This window comes from Cibotium barometz, chromosome 18 (genome assembly GCF_041138505.1).
Source record: "Cibotium barometz isolate CiBa-2024 chromosome 18, ASM4113850v1, whole genome shotgun sequence".
NCBI classification, from domain to species: Eukaryota; Viridiplantae; Streptophyta; class Polypodiopsida; order Cyatheales; family Cibotiaceae; genus Cibotium; species Cibotium barometz.
In genome coordinates, this window is record NC_141063.1 from 1707703 (window position 1) to 1731211 (window position 23509).

The 23509-nt window shown below is 39.5% G+C and overlaps 1 protein-coding gene across 2 annotated transcripts in view; it reads right to left on the reverse strand.

Annotated features, from left to right (window-relative positions):
• Positions 1–16878: 16878 nt before the first annotated feature.
• LOC147628818 (tetratricopeptide repeat (TPR)-containing protein) overlaps positions 16879–23509 on the reverse strand; it is an 86213-nt gene continuing 79582 nt past the window's right edge. Inside the window, exons 10-11 of one of the 2 annotated variants that reach the window (XM_086811973.1) lie at positions 18596–18743; positions 16879–18455 (exon numbers count right to left, since the gene is read on the reverse strand). In XM_086811973.1, coding sequence (XP_086668099.1) covers positions 18016–18455; positions 18596–18743 — 588 coding nt within the window. In that variant the 3' untranslated portion in view covers positions 16879–18015. Of the gene's footprint in view, positions 18456–18595; positions 18744–19773; positions 19976–23509 lie in introns of those variants that run through there. The other variant, XM_086811974.1, reaches the window with a different exon arrangement.

The window sequence follows — 23509 nt, forward strand, 5'->3', positions numbered from 1 at the left end:
CATATGGTTTCTAAACTTGGATATCTTAGGTGCTTGAATTTACGGATTTGTAGCATATCAATAGTAAGAGAAGCAGTAAGGATTATATGGTTTCTAAACTTGGACATCTTAGATGTTTGAGCTTACAGATTTGTAGCATATCAATAGTAAGAGAAGCAGCAAGTGCAATTTGTAAGGAATCAATGGGCCAGCAATAGATAGTACTATTAATATAAAGCTAAAAGCTATTTTTTCCCCTTGTCAAGCAATAGTACAAGATCTAGAAAAAGCTTGCGGAGATAGTTTTGGAGGCTAATTAAGAATTGCTCATGTCAATGATGGTAGTAGTAGTAGTACAATTTTGGAGATAGTTTTTGTCATTCATTACAAGGTTAAAGTGTGTTACTACAATGATTAAATGCATTTAGGTGGTCCTCATAAACCTTGGGCTTAACATTCCCCCCTCCCGGTTCAATTGGGAGGGATTGGTGCTGGAAGTTGTCTGGTGCAAGTATAGAAGATTGGTCCTGGTATGGAAAGTTGGTGGTATGTGAGAGGCAGCCTATGTTGAGGGTATTTATGCCAGTGCTAATGCATATGCCTGGGTTGAAACAAGTAAGGGTGCTTAATGCATGTGCTTGAATGATGCAAGCACCTACCTGCTTATATGCATCATAAAATAAAACAATATGTATAGTGCAAGTAAGCATATCTGCAGGGGAGGGCATTCGATGTCGAGGCTTTAACCATGGTGTATAATGTGTGAGTATCAATGTATAGTGCATGAGTGGTGTAGACCCTTAAGAGATCTTTACATGAGATTCTCCACCCTTCTCTAGAAAAGTAATGCAACTTGACCTAGACTCTTATGCATGTCTCATCACATGCGACTCAGACAATGATGCATACATGAAAGAATTAAAGAGAAAAAGATAAATGAAAGCTCTCCACCACGTTTTGGGTTTTTTGGCAATGCAACATGACAATTTGTTAACCTCTCCACCACATTTTGTGCTTTAAGGCATCAGGGTACCTTGTAGCTTGAGCACCAATTGTTGGTTCCTTGCTGGAGTAATTGAGCTTCTTCTTTGAGTCGTGCTGATTTGTGGATTGTTTGTGTAGTCAACTTTTAAGGAGGATCTTTGGCATTGCTTTTCTATTTTTATTCCAAGCTAATTCTTCTTTAGCTAGATCGATCTGCCTTTTCCACCTCTAGCTTCTTTATCCTTTGATTTTTCATTCTTTGAGGGTTATCTTTTTGTATGTACCTTGTACATTTCCCTTGTTTGCTTGAGCTTTCAATATGTCAGCATGGTTTACACAATCTTTAAGATTTGGGATTGTATGATGTGAATTGAAAAAGTTGGGTTGCATAATTATTGAGAAAATGAATCACACAATTTATTATCATTGACAAGGATTAGTGATTGGTTGTTGTTAAAAGCGGTCATGCAATTGAGGAGTTGGAAGGCCATGATGAAACTTGGCCTTCATTGGTGATTGAAATTTCAAAGATGGATCGACCAATCACCATATGTGTGTTTTGTTTTGTTTTGTTTTGTTTTTTAAAGGTGAGATATGTGCATGGGTCACAACAATTCACTAATGTGTGCACCTTGTAATGTAGTACCCTACTTATGCATAATGCAAATATGTTATGCTGTTTAAGAAGTGTGAGGGTGACAAGGCCTCTATCCTATGTGCTCAGTGCGTGAGTGAGTTACTCTTGCACAAGCCTGGGTGTTCCAAACAAAATAGGTTATTGTCAATGGTGAAGCATCCCACAAGATCTTCACTTCCTATGAAAGTTTTTCTTTGTGAATTTGCGGTCTCAACGACACACATAAACAATTTAGCACGATTATTAACCAGTTGCTACCTTTTTGGGTAAAAGATTTCTAGATAGGAGCAGTCTAATCAATTGTAAGGCCAATCCTACCATGTCAAGTCATTTTAAGAACTTTTTTACCAACACAACCTTCACGTGGGAGGTATTCTCACTAGGATTGGCCTATAGGAAAAAAAGGGACCCTTTGTGGACAATTTTAGCAACACTTTGGATGAGGTCTAGTTTAGTCCCAAGGGGATGTGTGGGCTTGTTGGTTAGAGAGTCAATAATGGTACATGTTAAGCCAAGTTTTCTTTTTGGGATATCCAAATAGATGGAATTTCCTCATTAATAACCTTGACAAGCAACACATTTGGGACCCACACTTATTGGGTGCTTACCTTATTTAAGTACTGAGTTGCAATTAGAGTTTCTTTGCTTGAAGCACAATTTGTTTGGCTTAAGTTTTTTTGGGGTTGTTTGGTGTATTGTTTCTGAGGTTTGGTAGCTTTGGGTCCCCAAATCAAGTCATTGGGGGGACAAATTTGAGCTCTAAGAAGAAGACGTTTAGGTAGCCACCGTTGTTATTTTTTAGCCTAGGGCTGCCTTATGACTTTTTATTTATGTTGAGGCCTCGGTGATAATTTGTTATTGTAAAATGTTTAAATACAACTTGGTAAGTCCAAGACATTCTCAAGAGCCTTTAGTGGTAGGTAGTCAAGTTGGAAGGTTTTCAGACTCAAGGGTGTAGGTAATGTATTCTAGGGCAGAGCCAAAAGAGTCTCTTCATTGAGTAGGTTTACAAACTCATCCTCTGAAAGGAGAACATTAACGTGTTGGGAGACAATCCTTAAGAAAACATCAATAGTACAACCTATCCAATTCTTGATAATGTTTGAATTTTGTGCATGGGTCACAACAATTCACTAACGTGTGCACCTTGTAATGTAGTACCCTACTTATGCATAATGTAAATATGTTATGTTGTTTAAGAAACTCAGTGAGGGTGACAAGGCCTCTATCCTATGTGCTCAGTGCATGAGTGAGTTACTCTTGCATAAGCTTGAGTGTTCAAAACAAAATAGGTTATTGTCAATGGTGAAGCATCCCACCAGTTCTTCACTTCCTATATGAAAGTCCTTCTTTGTGAATCTAGAGTCTCAAAACGACACACACAAACAATTTAGCACGGTTGTTAACGAGTAGCTACCTTTTTGGGTAAAATTTTTATAGACAAGAGTCGTCTAATAAATTGTAAGGCCAATCCTACCATGTCAAGTCGTTTTAAGCACTTTGTTACCAACACAACCTTCATGTGGGAGGTATTCTCACTAGGATTGGCCTATAGACATCAAAAAATGGACCCTTTGTGGACAATTTTAGCAATACTTTGGATGAGGTCTAGTTTAGTCCCAAGGGGATTTGTGGACTTGTTAGTTAGAGGGTCAATAATGGTGTAGGTTTAGCCAAGTTTTCTTTTTGGTATATCCAAATAGATGGCATTTCCTCGTTTAATAACCTTTGGCTATGAGAAACACCTTTGGGACCCACACTTATTGTGTGCTTACCTTATTTGGCTGGTGAGTTGCAATTAGAGTTTCTTTGCCTGAAGCACAATTTGTTTGGCCTAAGTTTTTTTTGGGTTGTCGGGTGTATTATTTTTAAGGTTTGGTAGATTTGGGCCCCCAAATCAAGTCATTAGGGGGACAAATTTGAGCTCTAAGAAGACATTTAGGTAACCAGTGTTGTGATTTTTTAGCTTGAGACTGCCTTAGGACTTTTTGTTTATGCTAAGGCCTCGATGATGATTTGTTATTGTAAAATGTTTAAATACAGCTCGGTAAGTTCAAGACATTCTAAGGAGCCTTTAGTGGTAGGGCAATAAGGTTGGAAGGTTTTCAGACTCAAGGGTGCAAGCAATGCCTTCAAGGGTAGCGGAAAAAGAGTGTCTTCATCGAGTAGGTTTACAAATTCATCCTCTGAAAGAAGACCTCTGAAAGGAGAACATTGACGTGTTGGGCGGTGACAATCCTTAAGAAAGCATCAATAGTATAACCTATCCAATTCCTGCTGAGCAAAATCTCTTTGATAATGTTTGAATTTTGTGCATGGGTCATAACAATTCACTAATATGTGCACCTTGTAATGTAGTACCCTACTTATGCATAGTGCAAATATGTTATGATGTGTAAGAAACTCAGTGAGGATGACAAGGCCTCTATCCTATGTGCTTACGTTTTCACCTAGCCAAAAGGCTTATTTTTTTGGTTCTTAGGGTTGAGCAAGATGGGGAGGGACTTCGACCTTGCATAAGAAGGCATGCGTTTGTGTTGGTTGTGCTCCCCCCTCCCTATTGACTTCCCACCTTTGACATAATTCTTTGTGGGTTTCCATTGCTCTGAGGTAATAGAGCTATTAATATACATGGTAGTACTATACTATGAGGCCATGTACTTATGCCATGGGCACTTTTATTCCATTGGATTTTTTCTCATGGCTATCTAGGTGTGAACATGCATCTTAGGGTTAGCTAGAACATAAGTGTTGGAAGGTCGTAGCCTGGCCGCCTACATCCCACATGCACAAAGTCCTAAGCAATGGGATCATCTATAAGTAATAGAAGGCTAGAGCCTTTCTCATCCCTCCTCCACCAATTTTCATGGCTTAGAAGGGATTAGAGTGGAGGCCATGTTGAGATGCTGTTAGCGGAGCTAGTCAACTCGCCAATTCCTCATAGAAGCGGAGCTGAACAAAGGCTGAATGCGTATATGATTAATTGAACAAGCTTGCTGACATGTCAGGTGTAATCACAAGTCAAAAAGAAGGCTATGTGGGTAAATCCTAAGGGTATTAACCATGACATCACTGACAATGCAAGAAGCCTCTAAGCCTCATATTATTAGAGCCTGTGGATCCCCTTAATTTGGCTTCCAAGGGAGGGTGTTGGAAGGTTTTGGCCTCGCCGCCTACATCCCACATATATAGAGTTCCAAGCAATGCGATCATCTATAAGTAATAGAAGACTAGGGCCATTCACATCCCTCCTCCACCATTTTTTGTGGCTTGGAAGGGATTGGAGTGGTGGAGGTTAAGTGCGCAGTGGCTTGAACACTATTGGGATGGGTGACCTCACGAGAAGTGGCCCCCAATTTTCAACAACACAATAAGTAACCTCATCCACATCGCTTCTCTTTGTACTTGTAAAGAGCTTCATTTATTTTCTTTGAGCTTGCCAATCTCTCTCACACTCTACACCTTTGTATTCTTGTCTTTGACCATTATGTGTGTGTGAGTCCAGCTCCATTCTATGAGCTAGACTCACAGAGCTAACAGTGGTATCAGAGCTAACAGTGGTATCAGAGCTAACAGTGGTATCAGAGCAAAGATTTCCATATCTTGATTTCTGTTTCAAATCTGCATTGTGTTCAAGCTCCCAAGCTTTCCATAGCTCGTTCTTTTTGGTTTCCATCAATTTGCAGCTCCTCATGATGGCAGACACCAAACTTTGGAGTTCACTTCTGGGCAGTGGTAGTTTCTTCTGGGCTGTGATCCAGTTCAACTTTTCATTGAAGCTTTCATAGCTTCATAGGCAGTTTCTTTTTCAATAGTGAAGAAGATGTTTCTAACTTTGGCTCACAATAGTGCTACAGTCAATTCATAGTCTAGCATTAGGTATTGCTGGCTGGCTCAGTGCTATAGTAGAATTATTCCACAACACAGTCGTCCAAACGATTCAACATGACTTCTCCACTACTTCACTTGCATTTGACGTATGGCAAATAGAATCACCCGATTTTGCAATCGCCCAGATCTACAATCGATTCCATATGCAATCATTTGACTGTGGAGGAATCGCCCAATTCTGTAATCGTTTTCATGCGTAATTGTTTTCAAGTATAATCACCTAATTCTCAGCAATCGCTTAAATCAACAATTTCTTTTTTGCACAATCGTTAGCGATCCTACTCATTGATCCCACTTTGGCGATTCTACTTTCTCAGATCGACTGATTCTACTTTTTAGGATCAACCTATTTTACTTTCAGATTAATCGAATCTACTTTTTGTAATCAACCGACTCCACTTATTTGATTAATCAATTCTACTTTCTTTGAACATCCAATTCTACTTCTTCAATCAACCGATTTCACTTTCTTATATCGTCCAATTCAACTTCTTTGATCGTTCGATTTTCAAGTCGGGGTGCTCGATCCATCAACAATCCAAGACTCCAATCGGTGATTCTTCTACTACTTTTTAGTAGTTTTCTAATTGTTCAACAACACCTATTGACTTCATTTTAAGTTTATTTTTTGTATCTTACCTTCTTGAATTCACAAGCGGTCAGGTATGGCAAACAACTTTGCAAATGATTTGTTTGGTATTCTTTCCAAAGAATATAAATTAGATGGGTCGAATTACTCTCTATGGAATTTTATGGTTAAAATGTCCTTATTGGCGTATGTGGTAAGATATTTATAAAGATTGATCTAAAATCTGGGTACTATCAAATCAAAATCAAAGAGCAGGACATACTATACCTTTAATACATTACGAGTTCATAGTAATTTCCTTTGATCTTATAAATTCCCCTACAACTTTCAATCGGATGATGTAAGAGATAAAGAACATTTATATAATTTTGTTCTTGTGTTCTTTGACGACATCTTAGTTTACTCCAAGAATGTTGATCATGAGAAGCATGTTCATAAAGTTTTGGAGATTTTGAGAAAGCATCAATTCTTTGCTTAAAAGAGTATCGCTTGCATTGAATATTTGGGATTCATTGTTTCAAAGAATGGAATCTTAGTTGACCCAGCCAAAGTGAAAGTTGTCGTTGATTGGCCAGACCTAAAGACTGTGAAAGATGTCGGAGGATTTCTTAGTTTGACAGATTGGTACTGGACATTTATTTAAGGTATACCAAGATTACCTCACCTTTGACAACACTTCTTAAGAAGGACTTACCTTTTGAGTGGACTCGAATATGTCAAAGTACATTTGACAAACTTAAGGTTACCTTAGTGACCAACGTGGTGCTGAAGTTACAAAAATGCAACAAGCCATTCGAAGTTTTCACTGATGCAAGTGGGTTTGCTATCAGTAAAATCCTTATGCATGAAGGACTTCCTTTGGCTTATGAGTCTCAGCAGAAGCTGAAGCCTCATGAAAAAAATTATGCAGTACTACATGACTTGGGACTTTTAGCTGTTATTCATGCATTGAAATTGTGGAGGCACTATCTTCTTAGGCAGAGATTCACTCTGGTGACATATCACAAAAGTTTAAAATTGATATTTAACTAGAATGACCTCAACATGCATTAAAGGAGATGGATATTTGTGGCAATTGATAGGCTAGCTAAAGTTGCACATTTGATTCCAGTAAAGAAAAGCTTTACTACATTGAATATTGCTAAGGTGTTTTTGCATGAGATATTTTGACTTTTCATGGGTAACCTCATAGATTATAAGCGATAGGGATTCCAAATTATAAACCTTTACTATATTGCATATTGCTAATAAGGTGCTTCTGTGTGAGATATTTCGACTTCATGGGCTACCTCACATAATTATAAGGGACAAGGATGCCAAATTTAGTGCTTGATTTTGGACATCCTTTTTTGAAGCAGTTGGGACTTCACTTGATCTCAATATCGCATATCATCCCAAAACTAACACTCAGAGACAAAGAGAGTCAATCAGGTTATATTGAAGATACTCTTTGAGCTTTTTGTGGCTGTGAGCTAAAGAGATGGTTGAACTATCTACATCCGGTGGAATTTTCTTATAATGTCTCTCATCATCAAAGTATTGGTACGAGTCCGTGTAAGGCATTGTATGGAAAAGAATGTCTCACACCTTTAAATTGGTCAAATCCATTGATTAGGATGGAAGTCTTGAAGCAGATGTTAGATGAGATGGATTATCAAATATAGTCTATAAAGAAAGATATCCAGGATGCACAAGAGAGACATAAGGAATATGCTGATCTTAAAAGACCTAGCCAAGAATTTAAAGAAGGTGATATGGTTTTTCTTCTCGTACGACCCAGGAGAAGTTCCCTCTCTTTGGGAAGTATAAGAAATCATCACCAAGGTATTGTGGACCATATATTATTACTTGGAGGATTAGAGAGTAAGCTTATGAAATTCTTCTTTCTCCACAGCTTCACAACCATAATGCCTTTTGTGTTAGCTTATTGAAGAAGTATCTCCCAAATCCTACTCATATTTTGGAGGATGATTAGATAACTATGCTAGTTCAAGGTTTATAAGAGTTGGAAACTAAGAAAGTTCTGGATGTTAGAGGAATAGGACATACTTAATCAAAAGAAAATTCTTTCCAAAAGAAGATGCCACATGGGAGAAAGAGGAGAACTTAGTGAAGATTATCCCTAGATCGTGAGATGAGGACACCTCAATTGTCCAAAGTGGTAATTGGGAAGTGGTAATAAGTGATAAATGGTTTGCCCAAAACTAGATGTTGTGCTCCCTATATTAGTTAAATTTGGTAAAACTAGAATAAGCATATCCTAAGGTTCACTTTAGCCCATAATTAACTAATGCATGGCCTACCAAAATCTCTAGTGAACTAAATTGTGAGTGGATAGCACGAGATTAGTTATGGTGTCCATTATTAACCCCTAACTGCCCATAATCTAGTCCAGTTGCCACACTTGGCATAGGTGGTTGTGCATGCTAGAGGGCTTAGTTGGGTTATAAAAGGATCCCTCCCCCCTTCATTTTCGCACCCCTACTTCTAGGGATTTGGCTATAAGATATCTTTTTCATCATCATTATAGTGTATACTAGTACATATAGTACTTTACCTAGCATAGGTACTCGTTGTGTAGTCTATACTAGTACATATAGTACTTTACCTAGCATAGGTACTCGTTGTGTAGTCAATTGTGCACATCTACATCTTTATTGCACTACTTTTAGTAAAACCAAGTTGAAAAACTCATGAGCTTTTAGAGGGCGTGGAGGTCTACACATCACCCCCCAACAAGGTTTCACATCAAAAATCAAGTCTATATATAAATAGGTGCCCAAATCCCTTTGAAAAATTATTTTTTTGAAGTACAATTGTCCATTTCTCTCATTTGAACTCAATTATTTGAAAATTATGCAAAAATAGTGTTTCGTTTTATTTCTACATCTGTTTGTGAATTAACATAGAACAGAAAATGGTATTTTAATTATAGTTCATAACCCCTTAACCATAAATTTACTACAAAATTTGATTTAAATAGGTTAGATGGTGAACCTTAGTCTATTTCATAGGATTAGCTTGAATCAATAATTTATGTATGCTATAAGCCCATAATTATCACCAATTGAGTTGGATATTTAGACCTAAGATCACCCAAGTAGATTCCTCAAAATTTTCAGAAACTAGAGTAAAAATGTTAATCTTAGATTGTGCAAGTGTACCCTTCTTGTCCACCAAATTGTGCACCTAAAATATGCACATCACTCTTTCATATGGGGGATTTTTTATTAATCCAAGTAAGGTTTTAGCCCCATAAAAGTGTATTAACTTATAGGATTAAAAACCCTAGAATTGATCATGGAAATTGTAATTAGGATGCCATGCTTTAAAGAAAGAGAGAGAGTCCTAAAATCTTTTATCTTTCTAGAATGGAAGCTTAGAGAAGGAGGATATTTTTTTTAAAAGTAAACCCTTTTTAAAATTGAAAATTTTAGACAATAAAATTAAGGCTAAATATTAGTTGGAGCTTAGAAAAATCTTAGAGAGAGAGAGAGAGAGAGAGAGAGAGAGAGAGAGAGAGAGAGAGAGAGAGAGAGAGAGAGAGAGAGTCTTTCTAATACAATATGGAACTATGTCTCAATGAAGGGAAATATATTTAGAACTAAGAATATGAGTAAAGCCTTACCCATAGGTCATGACTTAATTTTTATGTCAAAATCCTTAAAGAACAAAGCATTCCCCTAGTCAAATAAGGAGAAAGAAATTGTGGAAATTTGGCAGAAAACACCCTAATTAAGATAAATAGTCCGTACAGGTTAAGAGACCTTAGGTGAGTAATGGAGCTTAGGAATTCATTTTAATGGAAGGAATAAAATGATGAAGTTGTGTGTAAAGAGAAAAATTTGTAAGGAATAGAAAATAGTGTATCCTAATGTGCAAAATGCACTTAGAAGTGTAAGCCAACCTTGATTTCAAGATGAACCTTAAATAATCCCCATTTTTAGGGTTAAAGTTCCTAAGAGCATTAGAATTATGTATGATGTAATGGAAAAGTTAGTGAAATGACCTTATTTCTAAAGAGATAAGGGACCTTATTTCTAAAGAGATAAGGGACATTAAGATATGAAAGGAAACCATAAAATCTAAGATATGGTTAAATCTTTAACTTCAACCTTAGGAAGAGTAGAAAATTATTCATTCTTAAAGGAACAAGGACTCTTGGTAATAGGATTAAGAATGATTAGGATGATCTCGAGATACCAGAATTTGCTAGTGGTATGGTGGAAACCTTGCTAGGACTTCATGATTTGAGGACCTACAAATTGAAGTTGTGACTTCAAGATCGTGGATCTCTCATCAAACTTGCTAAGATTAACCAATCTTAGAATGCATGTGTGATGCATGATTGTTTGATCATGTTTGACTTGGCTGACATTGTATTCATTAGAGATTTGCTTTTGTGGATGCATGTGAAGGTGCCACACACAAGTGCGTGGTTTGCCATGTGGATGTCACCCAAGTGGTGAGTCTCGTCCACGAAGATGGTCGCCTGAGACCTTGACCCATCTTGGTCTGATGTGGGTGTGTTCCCAACACGATCGGTGTGATGGATGAGAAGTTGCTTCGAGTGTATTATGCAGGGTAGGTCTGGGGTTGGATGTGCATGTCAGTCTCATGTGGCTCCTGCGAGACTGATTGTCATGAATGTTATTAATTTGGGAGAAGAATGGCTATCAGAAGAGGCTCCCTAGATTTTGGCATAATTGTTGGGTTTGGATGTAAGACTTGTGAGCTCCTCCAGTCAGCATAGTGGTCCAAAAGTGTTTGGGCTCAATAGTGCATACCTTCTTGGTCTAAGGACCACAGTCATGGTATGTGGAGATATTGATGGATTTTGCAGAGTACTGTAGTGATTATATGTTGATATATTTGGACATATTGTGTATCGATCTTTTAGTAGTTATATTATTGTATTTTAAGATAGATTGTTTATCATGGAGTGCATGTGCAATATGTTTTCTACTAGGTATGTGAGTAACGAAAAAGGGAATCTCAATTATGGATGTGTGAGTTCACATCGACTCTATAGGCCCAGTGGAGGACGATAAGCTAGACCCATAGGATTGGAAGGGGCTAGGCTGAGCCTATGGATATGGTTGAAGTTAATAAAAGATTAAACACCAGAAAGTAGGTGGATAGGTGGACCTATATTGAGACCAAAATTGTCTGTAAACATAGAAACTTGGAAAAAACTAGGAATTAGTTTTAGATTGTAATAAATTTTGGCACAAAATAAGGTACAATAGTCACCTTATAATTGAGAAATAAGGTAGAATAGTCACCTTCATAATTGAGGAATAAGAAATCGTGTTGAGCCCTAAGGGAGTTGTCGATGCCTCGTTTTTGTGAAATTATGAAGGAGACTTATTTGGAGGAATAGTACTAAATTCCTACCATAAGGTCTATTCCAGTTCAACTAAGTTGAGAAAGTTTGTAGATAGCCGAGTGATAGGACATTGATGTATGGATTCCTCGAGTGAGTTGCTCTACCCTTAGTATAGTCTTTTGTTGTAATTATTTAGAGTTATTAGGGATAGGGGTCTCACATGGACGTATGTTAATAGTGGATCGGGACACTTTTCTCTTCTTAGGAGGTTTTTTCCCTTGAGCATGTACACATACATACTCTTATGCGTGTGTAAGTGATCTTATTATGTCACTTCAGTTGTACTTCAATCATTCTCATCAATCAACTTTGAGTGTTGTGCTTCTCTATATCTCTGCTTGCTTGCTTCCTCTGTGTGTGTGTGTTGCTACCTTCATCTCCACTCCAACAAAACCCTCTCTTTTAGGGTTTGGGATTTCTTGTCCCATAGCGTTGGACTATGCACTTTTTAGCTTTTGGGATTTCTCATCCCATGGGGTTGGGCTGTGTAGTTTTGAATGGCACTCGTCCCATATCAACCTGGCAAGCTCGTTTTGTGGCCGAGGACATATGTGAATTCCTGCGTTGTGGATCCCTTTGGTTTGAGGTAGCCCTAGACATTGGCTCTTTACCCTTCCCCTTGTTCCTTGCTTCGAGAGGAACTGAAACTTGGTTCCATAGTGAAGGGGATTTTATAATGGGCTCTCACTGTGTGTGCTTGTTATTGGGTGTTTTGTGGAATACTTATACCTGATGGTACATCCCGATTACCATCATAACAATGGTTATTGGTGGGTCGCTTCAACTTGAGATAAATCTAACTTGGCTTTGACACTGAATGTTTCACACTGAATGTTTGAAACTTTGTTGCATTCGACATAGTTTGACCACTTCTTGAGGGAGCGAACCTCGAGGTTCCTGGTCATGCTCGTGCTCCTTCAATGAGAAGCTTCACCCAAAGAGAGATCAATTTAGTTTATGTCATTCTTTATAGAGCCAATAAGTGAATATGAGTCTTAAAAGGTCGTGGTAACTTCTATTTCTAGCTCCATTGTTCCTCTGCTTTTGTTTGCATCTAGTTCATTTCATCCCAAAGTTCCTTGCTTGAGGTGGATCCGAAGGAGTCTTGCCTTTTTAACTTAGAAGCACTCTAGTGAGTGCTCTCCCCAAGTTGCATCATTTTTCCCAAAGCTCCTCGCTTGAGGTGGATCCGAAGGAGTCTTGCCTTCTTAACTTGGAAGCACTCTATTGAGCACTCTGTTGAGTGCTGGTTAGGTGCGAAGGCTAGGTGGGTTTGAGAAAGTGTAGTTTGATGCTCCATAATTGATTGTATTGTCATTTCCAACGATTAGTTTGGATCGGGTTTGTATCAAAGATTTCACTCTGGGTGGAACATGCGACTCTAGTGCTTCTTGAAACGGTCTCCAATGCTTTCTGAAGCACGTCTAAAATTGATTTTAGGTGCGTCTATTTTTTTACAGCTATAAAAATTAAGTTTTTTTGAATTTCGTTTTAAAAAAAAGTTTTGAGTTTTTTTTTTTGGGGATATCCTCACATCTCTTGATTCACACCTATAGACACATCCCTAGGTTCATGTCTTTCTTTTAGGTGGGTATGAAATAGGATCACACAGGTTTGCTGGAGAGCTAGAGTCATGTGATACCTGGTGGGCTCATGGTTGTAGGCGTGACATGTCTCTACATTCATGCCTGATAGACTCATGACTATAGGCTCATGTGCATCTAGACTTACGTCTAGGTTCATACCTCTAGACTCATGTCCTTAGGTTCATGCCTCTAGACTCACGTTTGTAGGCTCACATCCTTTTAAAAAAATGCAAATATGAACTAGGCTCACGGATTTTATTTTTGAAATAGGTCTATGTGGGCTCATGCCTAGGGTCTTACGTCTCTAGGTTCACACATCTAGACTCATGTCTCTAGGTTCACAAGTCTAGACTCACATCTCTAGATTCATGCATCTAGACTCATGTCTATAGGTTCATGCTGCCTCTAGACTCATGTCTCTTGGCTTACACCTTTTTTATATGAACTGTGCTCTCACAGATTTTATTTTTGAAATAGTCCCCTACTTGGGTACATACTTTATGAAATAGGCCTATGATGGAGTCGATTTTTATGAAATAGGTCTCTAAACTCACGTCTGTAGGCTCATGTCTTTTTTGTATAAACTAGACTCATGTCTCTACATTAACGGCACTAGGTACATGCCTTTATACTCACGTATATAGGCTCACACCTTTTTTTTGTACGGCCTAGACTCACATATTTAATTTTTACTGCAATAAGCCTTAATCATGTAGAGATTTTAGGTAGAATCAATTCCATTTACTTCTATATAACTCCAATGTGCTTCATAGGAGTAAAAGAGGGCGAAGGGAGCTAAAAGAGAAAAGTCCTATCACGATTGTTTGATATTATTAGAGTTAGGATTAAGTCTAGTCTCCCAAACAGTTCAACCTCTTGTACTACATCTATTTCTATAGTTATGTTGATTCTTCCTTGAAATGTATTTGTCATTGAGATTGTGATTGTGTAAAATTGGTCATTGCTCGCTTCTGTAAATTATTCACTAAAAAGAGCACTATTTTATAGCAATCACAATACTTCATAGCAATGCCATAGTTCTTTAAAGTAGTAGTGTCACAGTGCTATCAGATAGCATTCGATAGTGCTATAAAATACTCATTGCCAAACAAGAATGAATATGCATGCATTTAGAGCCCGTTTCACATTTTTATTATTCATTGAATCACCTAGTAGTATATTGGAGGAACCTCACATAAGGACATCCCAATTTAAATGCATTAATGAATGGTGTTGAAAGAATTGTTTAACCTGCAATTGGCCACAGTAACTATAAAATGCAAGAAATGCAATGGTTGATGCAATCTGCTCTATGCTCAAAGACCAAGTGCTCAAGCTTTACCACAACAAGGGCCGAGTCCCCTTCAAGAGTAATGAGTACCCAAAGGAAGGTCTTCTTGTTCTTCATAAGTGTGTGTGATACATGGTTTTAATCAACATAGTGTCGTCGTGATTGGGAACACGCATATCAACTAGCACACACAATGGAAGTAACTTAAAGAGATCGTTACTCAACTAGGGATCATGTGAAAGCTTCCCAATGGTTTAGATAAAGTGAAGAACCAACATAAGCAAGGAGTACTAAAAAGAAAACAAAGGTCATGGGGGAATCTTAAATCAAGGAATGAAAGGAGATGAAAACAATTCTTAAGAAAGAAGTGATGATAGAGGGGACAACTGGCTACCCTAATCCAACCCCTCAAACCTGGACTTCAATATGAAAGAGACTCAGAAGCATTCCCATGTTTGAAAGATCTTAATACGGTTGATGGTGGGAGCTTGTTGTTATCATATCATCATCATTAGTCCATGAAATGAAGATGCACCTTGGGGCCACTTGACCAACCAAATGTCGACTCATAGTGATAAAACTTTGCAGGCATGTGAGGCTAGCCCACCCCACATGGTTACAAAGTTTAATCATCGTTCGATGACATTTGGGTATGATAGCATGTGGAAGAGTGAAATTTTTCGTAGCCTTCCGAGCACTAAGAGACTTCAAATTTGGACACTGGGCCCTACTTGACCAACCAAATATTGCCCGATGGTGATAAAACTTTACAGGTATATGGAGCTACGCCCACTCTCCATGCTTGCAAAGTTTTATCGTCATCGGACAATGTTTGGGTATGATGGCATGCAAAATATTGAGATTTTTTCTAACCTTCCAAGCACTAAGAGACTTCGAATTTCGGCATTGGACTCCACTTGACCAACTAAACGTCGCCCGATGGTGATGAACTTTGCACGCACTGAGAGTGAGCCTAGCTCTCCATGCATGGAAAATTTTATCACTATCAAACAATGTTTGGGTATAATAGCATGTGGAAGAGTGAGATTTTTCGTAGCCCCTCAAGCACTAAGAGACTTTAATTTTGGGCATTGGGCTTACCAAGAAGAACTTCAAAGGAGAAGGGAGTACTCTTATATTCATTGCGTTGCAATATCTTCTTTGTGGTTATGAGGAGTTTCGGCCATAAGGAGAAAAAGGCACTCCAAAGCTATGAAGATATGGGGGAAGTTATCTCTTTTGCACGAGGGTAGAGGGTGAAAGCCAAAGAACACAATGTTATTCACTTAATTACTCCACTTTGGATCACATTCTCACAAGTTAAGGAAGGCTTATTCTAGAAAAACACACACACATATACATATGTATATAAATTTGAAGGGCTTTGATAATGGTTATAAGAGCTTGACTCTGTGATTGAGGTGGATTGTGTATAAGCACGTTATATGGTGTTGAAACTTAAACAATGGTTTAAAAAGCATCATTAGAACTAAGCAAGGTTGTTCATTACCTCCACATGTATTGGGTCTTTAAGATGACAAGGTGACTGCTTCTTGTCGTGTTGCTATTTCCATTGAAAGCTAATTACCGCGTTTATTTAAAGGGCTTGATAAGCCACCTGGGTGCACTATACATCTTCTATGAGCAAAAGCATTTGGATAGACCTCAAGAAGACCAAGGTGATGATCTTTTTGGGGGGCATGAAGTAGTAGCAGGTGGGCTTACCAAGAAGTACTTCAAAGGACTTCGAAGGGAGTGCTCTTATTATATTATTCATCGCATTGCAATATCCACAAAGTGTTGGGTTCCAGCTACCAGTTATTTGTGGCAGACCTTTCTATGAGCTTTTGACCTTAATTTTTGACAAGGACTTCTTTCAGCTTTTACTAGTGGTGGTTTCTATCGTATATATATAGACGAAGGCATTTTTAAAGCCCAGGATTTCCATTCTCATTAGTGTTTGGAGAGAACCGTGTAAAGGGATTCAGTCAACATCTGCCAAAGGGATTCAGCCAACATCTGCCAACAATCTGAGAGGAGAGACTCAAACAGAGGAGCATTACATTGTCTTCACTAGGAGATGCTTATCGAGAGGCTTTTAAGCCTCTCTACCACACTTCATAATATCATCCTCAAGGTAGAGCCGCCGGGTTAGAAATCAGAGACATTAAAAAGAAGAGTTGACTGGATGTACCACCTACTTGACATGCCAAAAATGGGACATGCAGGAAACAAAGCGTCAATGTAGCCACTTCATGGCAGACTTGGCAATGAGTGTAAAATACAAGACAAGAAAAATTTGATTCGAGCCATGAAGTTCCAGCACGAACCTCAAGTCAATAAGAACATTCAAAAGAAAAGTATAAAGCTTATGAGCATAACTACAGTCAAAGTGGCGGAAGAACTTTTAACTGCCAAAATGTAAGCATGTCAAGGATATACCTGAAACAAGAACATTGTTTCATCATATCATTATATCAAAACTTCATAGTAGAAACATTGTACAAAATGTGAGCACATACAGAATCCATTGAGAACAAACAGGAAAATAGGAAGGCCACAAGAGAATCCATGAAGAAATTGATGACTTTCTTACTATACAAGCACACGCTGATGTCTCATGGTTTCTTTACCCAATGCAATCCTCAAGTACGGAAGCACATGCTCAGTATATAATTACAGTTAGGTGACATTCCAGTTCTCCTGGTAAAGCTCAAGAAATGATTTGGTCTATGTAATGGGAGGTTCGTGAGGTTGAATGGCACCCCCATTAGTTACAACCTTGCTATAGACAGTAGAATCCCAAAGCAAAGACAATGTCAAAGGTGGGAACCAAAGCACCTTTTGGACCCTTGTTTTGTAGAGGGTGAAGATAAATTTCTTATTGTAGTCTGCTCTAGGGAAATTCAAATGCCCTGCCAATATTTTGTGGCAACGACTTCAGAGGTATGATGTACATTATGTCCCAGCTTTTACTTGTTGATGTAATTGCCCACTGTGTAATGCCAGGTTATACAATAGCAGTACAGGTTTCTGCCAATCATGCACACCAATCTCATATGTCCTCAACAGTAAAAGCCCAAGCAAATAGAGAACACCCACATTAGAGAGGGAAAATCATTTTGGAATCTTGTGCTACTTAGGTGGTGGGTGAAGCTTTTACTTCAGAAGCACATTCTTGTTTTCTGTACTTTGCTAAAGCAATAGGTTCCCACAGTTGAATGATATGCTCTGACACTACCTGCTGTTGACACACCATGTAACGCCAGGCTACCTCACGGTCTTATTACTTACAAGAATACATGGAGTCAAATTCCATTGACAGTGGCTTGAGATACTACAAGGCCAGCAGCTGAAATGTTCTCAGCAATCCCAGTGTCAAAGTAGTTTATGTAAGGCTGAGGTCAACAAGGTCACACAATGTCTTCTGATTTACGATTTCCTTTGCAGTTTTGTGTAGTCCTAACATGGACTTGATGTATACACAGGAGAATACTAAGATATCATTGAGTAATGTTTACAAAGCCAGATCTCCCCACTACCACGCTATCCATGTTCCAAGGGTGTCATAGATGCTTCTTGACAGCAGGCATCTGATCAAGGAGAGGGCTCACAGAAAAGTATGCCCATTGGTAAAGGAATTATTGACAGAGGTTTTCTAATGTTTGCTCAAGCATTGCCGGATTCTGAATGTGTGCATCCATCCAGTGAACTTTCTGATGCTGCCAATTTGCCATTACTGCTGAGGTGAAAGTTGTGCTTGCGTTCACGGATTTGTGCCAGTGCCTCTGCCTTCATCTTGTTAGATTTAGCAGCATCTAGAAGAGAGTCAGAGAGTAGCGCACGATCAAACATCCTTATAGCCTCATCAAACTTACCTTCCGCAATCAACAAAAGACCAAGGTTATTACAAGCAGGGGCATAATTGGGGCAAAGTTCCAAAGCCTTCTTGAATGCCTCATGTGCATCTGTAAAGCGCTTTTGCTGTCTATAAAGGTTACCAAGGTTTGAGAAAATGCTGTGCGCTTGCTCTTGGGCAACTACAGAAAGTGCCTTCTGATAAACCTCTTCGGCAAGTGAGGGATCATCGGATAGTTGAAGAGCTATTCCTGCAAGAAAAGATGGTTGACCAGAAAGCAGGATATATTTTCCAGATACACATAACTGGGAAGAAGGCATTAAAAAAAAAACAAAAGCATAACAGCACTCAAGGTCATGATGCCATAACATAATCAAAATGTGAATGTACCTAAATTTGACCATGCTGCTCCACATGTTTGTCGATGAGCAATAGCAGTCTTCAGGTAGCTCTGTGCTAACCTGAATTGTAACGTGCATAAAGTGTATAATCCTAACTGGTGCCATTGCATTGCATCATTTGGATTTTCGTCTATAGCCTGTACAATAGTCCACATGATTAACAAATACAACCTCAAAACCCTCCATGTAAACAAGCCCATAACCCACCTTCTCTGCCATAAGTAACAGAACATAATGGTAGCTGAGAAAACAGCTTATTATCACGAGATGCTTGCATCAATAGGAGACTAAGCCTTAGAGGTTCCCATGTTGCACATGGTCTCCAGCTTCAGAGTTTCCCGCATTTTCTTACTGGATCCAGAAAATGTCGGGGGCAGAATGTAGCCAACGGTGCATTAACAGGACCATAATGCACATGAGAGAGAGAAAGAGAGAGAGAGTAAATAAGAGGTGGTATGTCAGACCAATAGATCACATCACATCCATAGGAACTGGGCCTTCTTAGCTTACTTTTTTTAAATTTAAAAAAAAGCTTATTTTTATTTTTATTGCTTCACTGTACAAAGAAAGAAGCCCTTAAAAGTGAGGCAAACTTCTTGGTAAAAAACAGTGAGAAAACAAAGCCAACAGGCCATCATCAATCTGATGCAGATGGATGCTGTCAAACAAAGACTGACACAAGGATTTATGAAAGAAGTGATAGCGTGCAATCCTTATGGAATGAAAAAACCAACTGATTTCTTGCACACCATATTGTCTACAAAACCAAGTAGAGAGTTTCCAATATTCCAACTTAACCATAAGCTTTTGCAGCACCCAATCTGTAGAGATTCCATCACACAGGATATCCCAAACGTCTCACATGTTGTGTAGGTGATATAATTTTCCCAGTCCATAGAATGCAATGCCAGTCACCTTCGCTAAGAGGCAACAGTTTTGATTTTTTAAAGTTGATAAAAAGACGTGTTGCCATTCCAAACATATGCAAGGCGTTCATGATACATTGCAGATCCGATTGCGTATTCTCAAGAAAGAAGAAAGAGTCATTAGCATATGCCTCAGCAACCGAATGCCCACCATCAGGCAGATGAGCCCATGTAATCTGCTAGCCTTAGTGAGCTTATACATATATGTCAAGAAGGGACGAGTAGTAATAGCATAGAGCAAGGCATTGAGAAGGCAACCTTGTCGAACAGATCTACCCAAAGCCCATAGAGAGGATAAGCCTTTTTCCAATATCTCGCAATGCTATCTCGATACAACCACTAAATTATGTTCTACATTTTTGGACCGAAACCTAACTTCGCCATGACACGACTTCTGCAATGTAATTCCATTGGATTGTATCAAAAGTCTTGGTGGTATCAACCTGCAACAATAAGATCACATCTTGCTTGGTATATTTTGCACACTCTATACTAACATAGTCATTAGCAATGTTATCTATTATTTGTATACGAGGCACAAAGCCATATTGTGCTCAATGCAAAACCCTATTCAAGATCTTTTTGAAGTGATTAGTGATCAAATTATAAATCACTGGCATCAAGGTAACAGGGCACCAATCAGAAAGTTTTTGACACAAATCCTTTCTGGCGCCAGTCTTACTAGTCCCTCTTGCCAAGCTGAAGGCATGACGCCCAAATTTCAAGCCTCATTGATCATAAGCAAAAGTGACGCTTCAAGCATAGGCCAAAACTGCAAAATGAACTCCTCAGTCCATCCATCCCATCCTGAAGTCTTCCATTTAGTGCTTTTACTGGCCTGTTCAGTTCCGTAGCTGAAAACATAGACTCCAAATCAACCGCTTTATCCATACCTACAATGTTGGAAACATGAGAAAAAATCTCCTGCTGGGGCCTACGAATATCAAGAGTCATCTGGGCAATGTTGCAAACACATGCTGAAAATGTATAACGCATTCATGCTCTAGCTAGTGTGTGTCTTGTGTCCAATTGCCAGCCTCTTTCATCACTCTAGATATACATTGTTCATGTCTCAAAACATGCAAGCTTCTGAAAAAAGCTTTAGATGAGCAACCCTTATCCAAAAGGGGTTTTGATGTGATCTCACTTGCCATTTATGCAATTTCCAATGGTCATTGAGAGCCAATGCATGCTTTCCGTGTCATTTGCTCATCTAGCAACATCTCTATACATTCTCTCCCTCTTATATCGCAGTTGTCCTTGATTGCGGAATAGAAGTGTTCCAAGCATATCCGTATGTTCCAAGTATATCCATATGTTCCAAGTACTAGCCCCATTTAGTGAGCTTGTGCATCTGGTCTTTCTCCATATGTGTGGTGTCATCTACTCATCTGGTAGCATCTCTATTATGCATTTTCTTTAACCAATGGCTTTGTCCTTATGGTTCTTCTTCATGGCCTATCACATGTGTTAGATAAAATAAATGCATACTTACCTCATGCAAAAACTAGACAAAATCTAGTCAACAAACACATACGCATCATTTGTCTATCACATGCCATAAATCCAAGCATTGTCCACACATAAAAAACAGCACACAAAGTCAAAGACACATCAGTATGCGATGCACAAGTAAAGATCCTCCAGTGCAATTGTTCTGTTTGGTTTCATCGGAAACCGAGACTGAGCTATCTGGCTCCCGAAGGAAACCGCTCAATCGATCCTCAAGGCCATCTGGTCACTAGGGCTGGCCAAGAGTTCATCAATAGTCATCTGGTCGCATTGACCGCCCGACTATGGAATCCAATTACAGTCATCTAGGCTATCTGGTCGCAATGACTGCTCGACTGTGAAGTCCAATACAGTCATCGAGGCTATCTAGTTGCAATGACTACCCGATTGTTCATCAATAGTCATCTGGGCTATTTGGTCGCAATGACCGCCCGACTATGAGGTCAAAGATATCTAGCACAAAGGCCTGTCCAAGGGGTCATCTTGAATAAGTGCACAAAGCAGAAGCAAACAAGCACTAGAGTGTGCTGAGAGAGAGTGCAAGGGGGGAGAGAGAGAGAGAGAGAGAGAGAGAGAGAGAGAGAAATGAAATGAAATGAAATGTTATATTAACATCTTCAAAAGGCCATAATGACCTATGAGAGAGAGAGAGATGTGTTTCATATGAGCATGAAACACAGGGTTCTAGGTGATGGCAATGCAACTCTGATTGTCACACCAAAGAAGAGTAGATCCAGTAGGAGGAAAGCCAAGCTCCCCCAATAATCTCCGCAACCAAATTGCCTCACATACAGCATAACAAACCACACGATACTCCGCCTGTGTAGAGGAAAGCACCACAATAGGCTGCTTTTTATTGCTCCATGAAATGGCTCCAGACCCAAGTGAAAAACACAACCAGTGGTCGAATGCCGAGTATCTCGATCTCCAGCCCAATCTGAATCAGACCATCCAAGAAGAGTGCACCCTTGGCCATAGAAGATGCCAAAGTCTAGAGTACCACGCAAGTACCGAAGAACTCAAAGAGCACACCGCCAATGCTGTTGACGGGGTTTGGATGAGAAAGAACTCAATAAATTGACTACGAAACAAACGTCCAATTGGGAGTAGTTTAACCAAACCAAACAACCGACAAGAACCCGATACTGTCCCTGATCAATCCCTCCAGAAGTATCAAGAAGAGAAAGCTTCTCACTAGTATCCATAGGAGAAGATACTGATCTGCATCCAGTCATCTAAAATCTGTCAAGTATCTCTGGTGTGTACTTCTGCTGAGAGAAGAAAGTGCCCTTCGCGGTCTACCAAATCTCAAAGCCAAGAAAATAATGCAAAAGGCCAAGATCCATCATCTCAAACTCTGTCTCCAAAGCATCCATGACAAAACGGATCCTCACAGAATAAGAACCTGTAAAGATGAGGTCATCAACATAGACCACAATGATAACAATCAAGCCCCTCTCAAGGAGGATATAAAGGTTCAAATCTGCATGAGAACGGTGCAGGCCGAGCTTCTGAAAGAACTCATCAATCCGTTGGTACCAAGCCCGCGGAGCTTGCTTCAGACCATATAAAGCTTTCTTCAGACGGTACACCTGATCCTGTTTGCCTGGAACAACAAATCCCGGCGGCTGATCAACATAAACCTCCCGTGTAAGCTCTCCATTCAGGAAAACCGACTTGATGTCCATCTGGAATATGGGCCATCTATGATGTCCTGCAAGAGCAAGAACGGTGCAAATAGTAGTCATCCGGGCCATCGGAGCGAAGGTCTCATCAAAGTCGACTCCAGGGTGCTGAGCATAACCCTTGGCAACCAACCTCATCTTGTGCTTGTCCAAGCTTCCATTAGCTCGGAACTTCGATTTGAAAATCCAACGCACACCAATCACCTTACGCTGCAGTGGCCTAGACACCAAAGTCCAAGTGCCATTCCGTTCAATAGCATCCAACTTTGCCTCCATAGCACGATGCCAAGGCTCATGTGAAAGAGCCTCATCCAGAGAAGTGGGATCAGAAGGACCATGAATGATAGAGGACATAAGAGCATAGCTAACAAACATGTTGCCATCATGAATTTATTTCCCTGAAACTCTGGAAGATCGCCTGAGAGAACCACGCGGAGGAGCAGAAGAAAGTTCACGTAACCCAAATCATCATTTGTCTGAAAATACCATCCAGGCATAGATCTGCTCGAACTCGCCGGAGGGGGAGCAGAGTCATCATCATCTGACTGAGATCCATAGCTCGAGGTGTAACAGAAGTAGAGGGAGGAGGAGGAGACAAAGGAAGAAGAAGCTCACCACTACCCTCTGAAGATGTAGGAGTCTCGTCGAACACCACATCACGGCTCACAACTTTGCCGGAATGCTGATCATAAAGACGATATGTCTTGGACACAGTACTGTATTCCAGAAAAGTCATGCGCTGAGACTTCGAGTCCAACTTGGAGCGATGCTCCTTAGGCA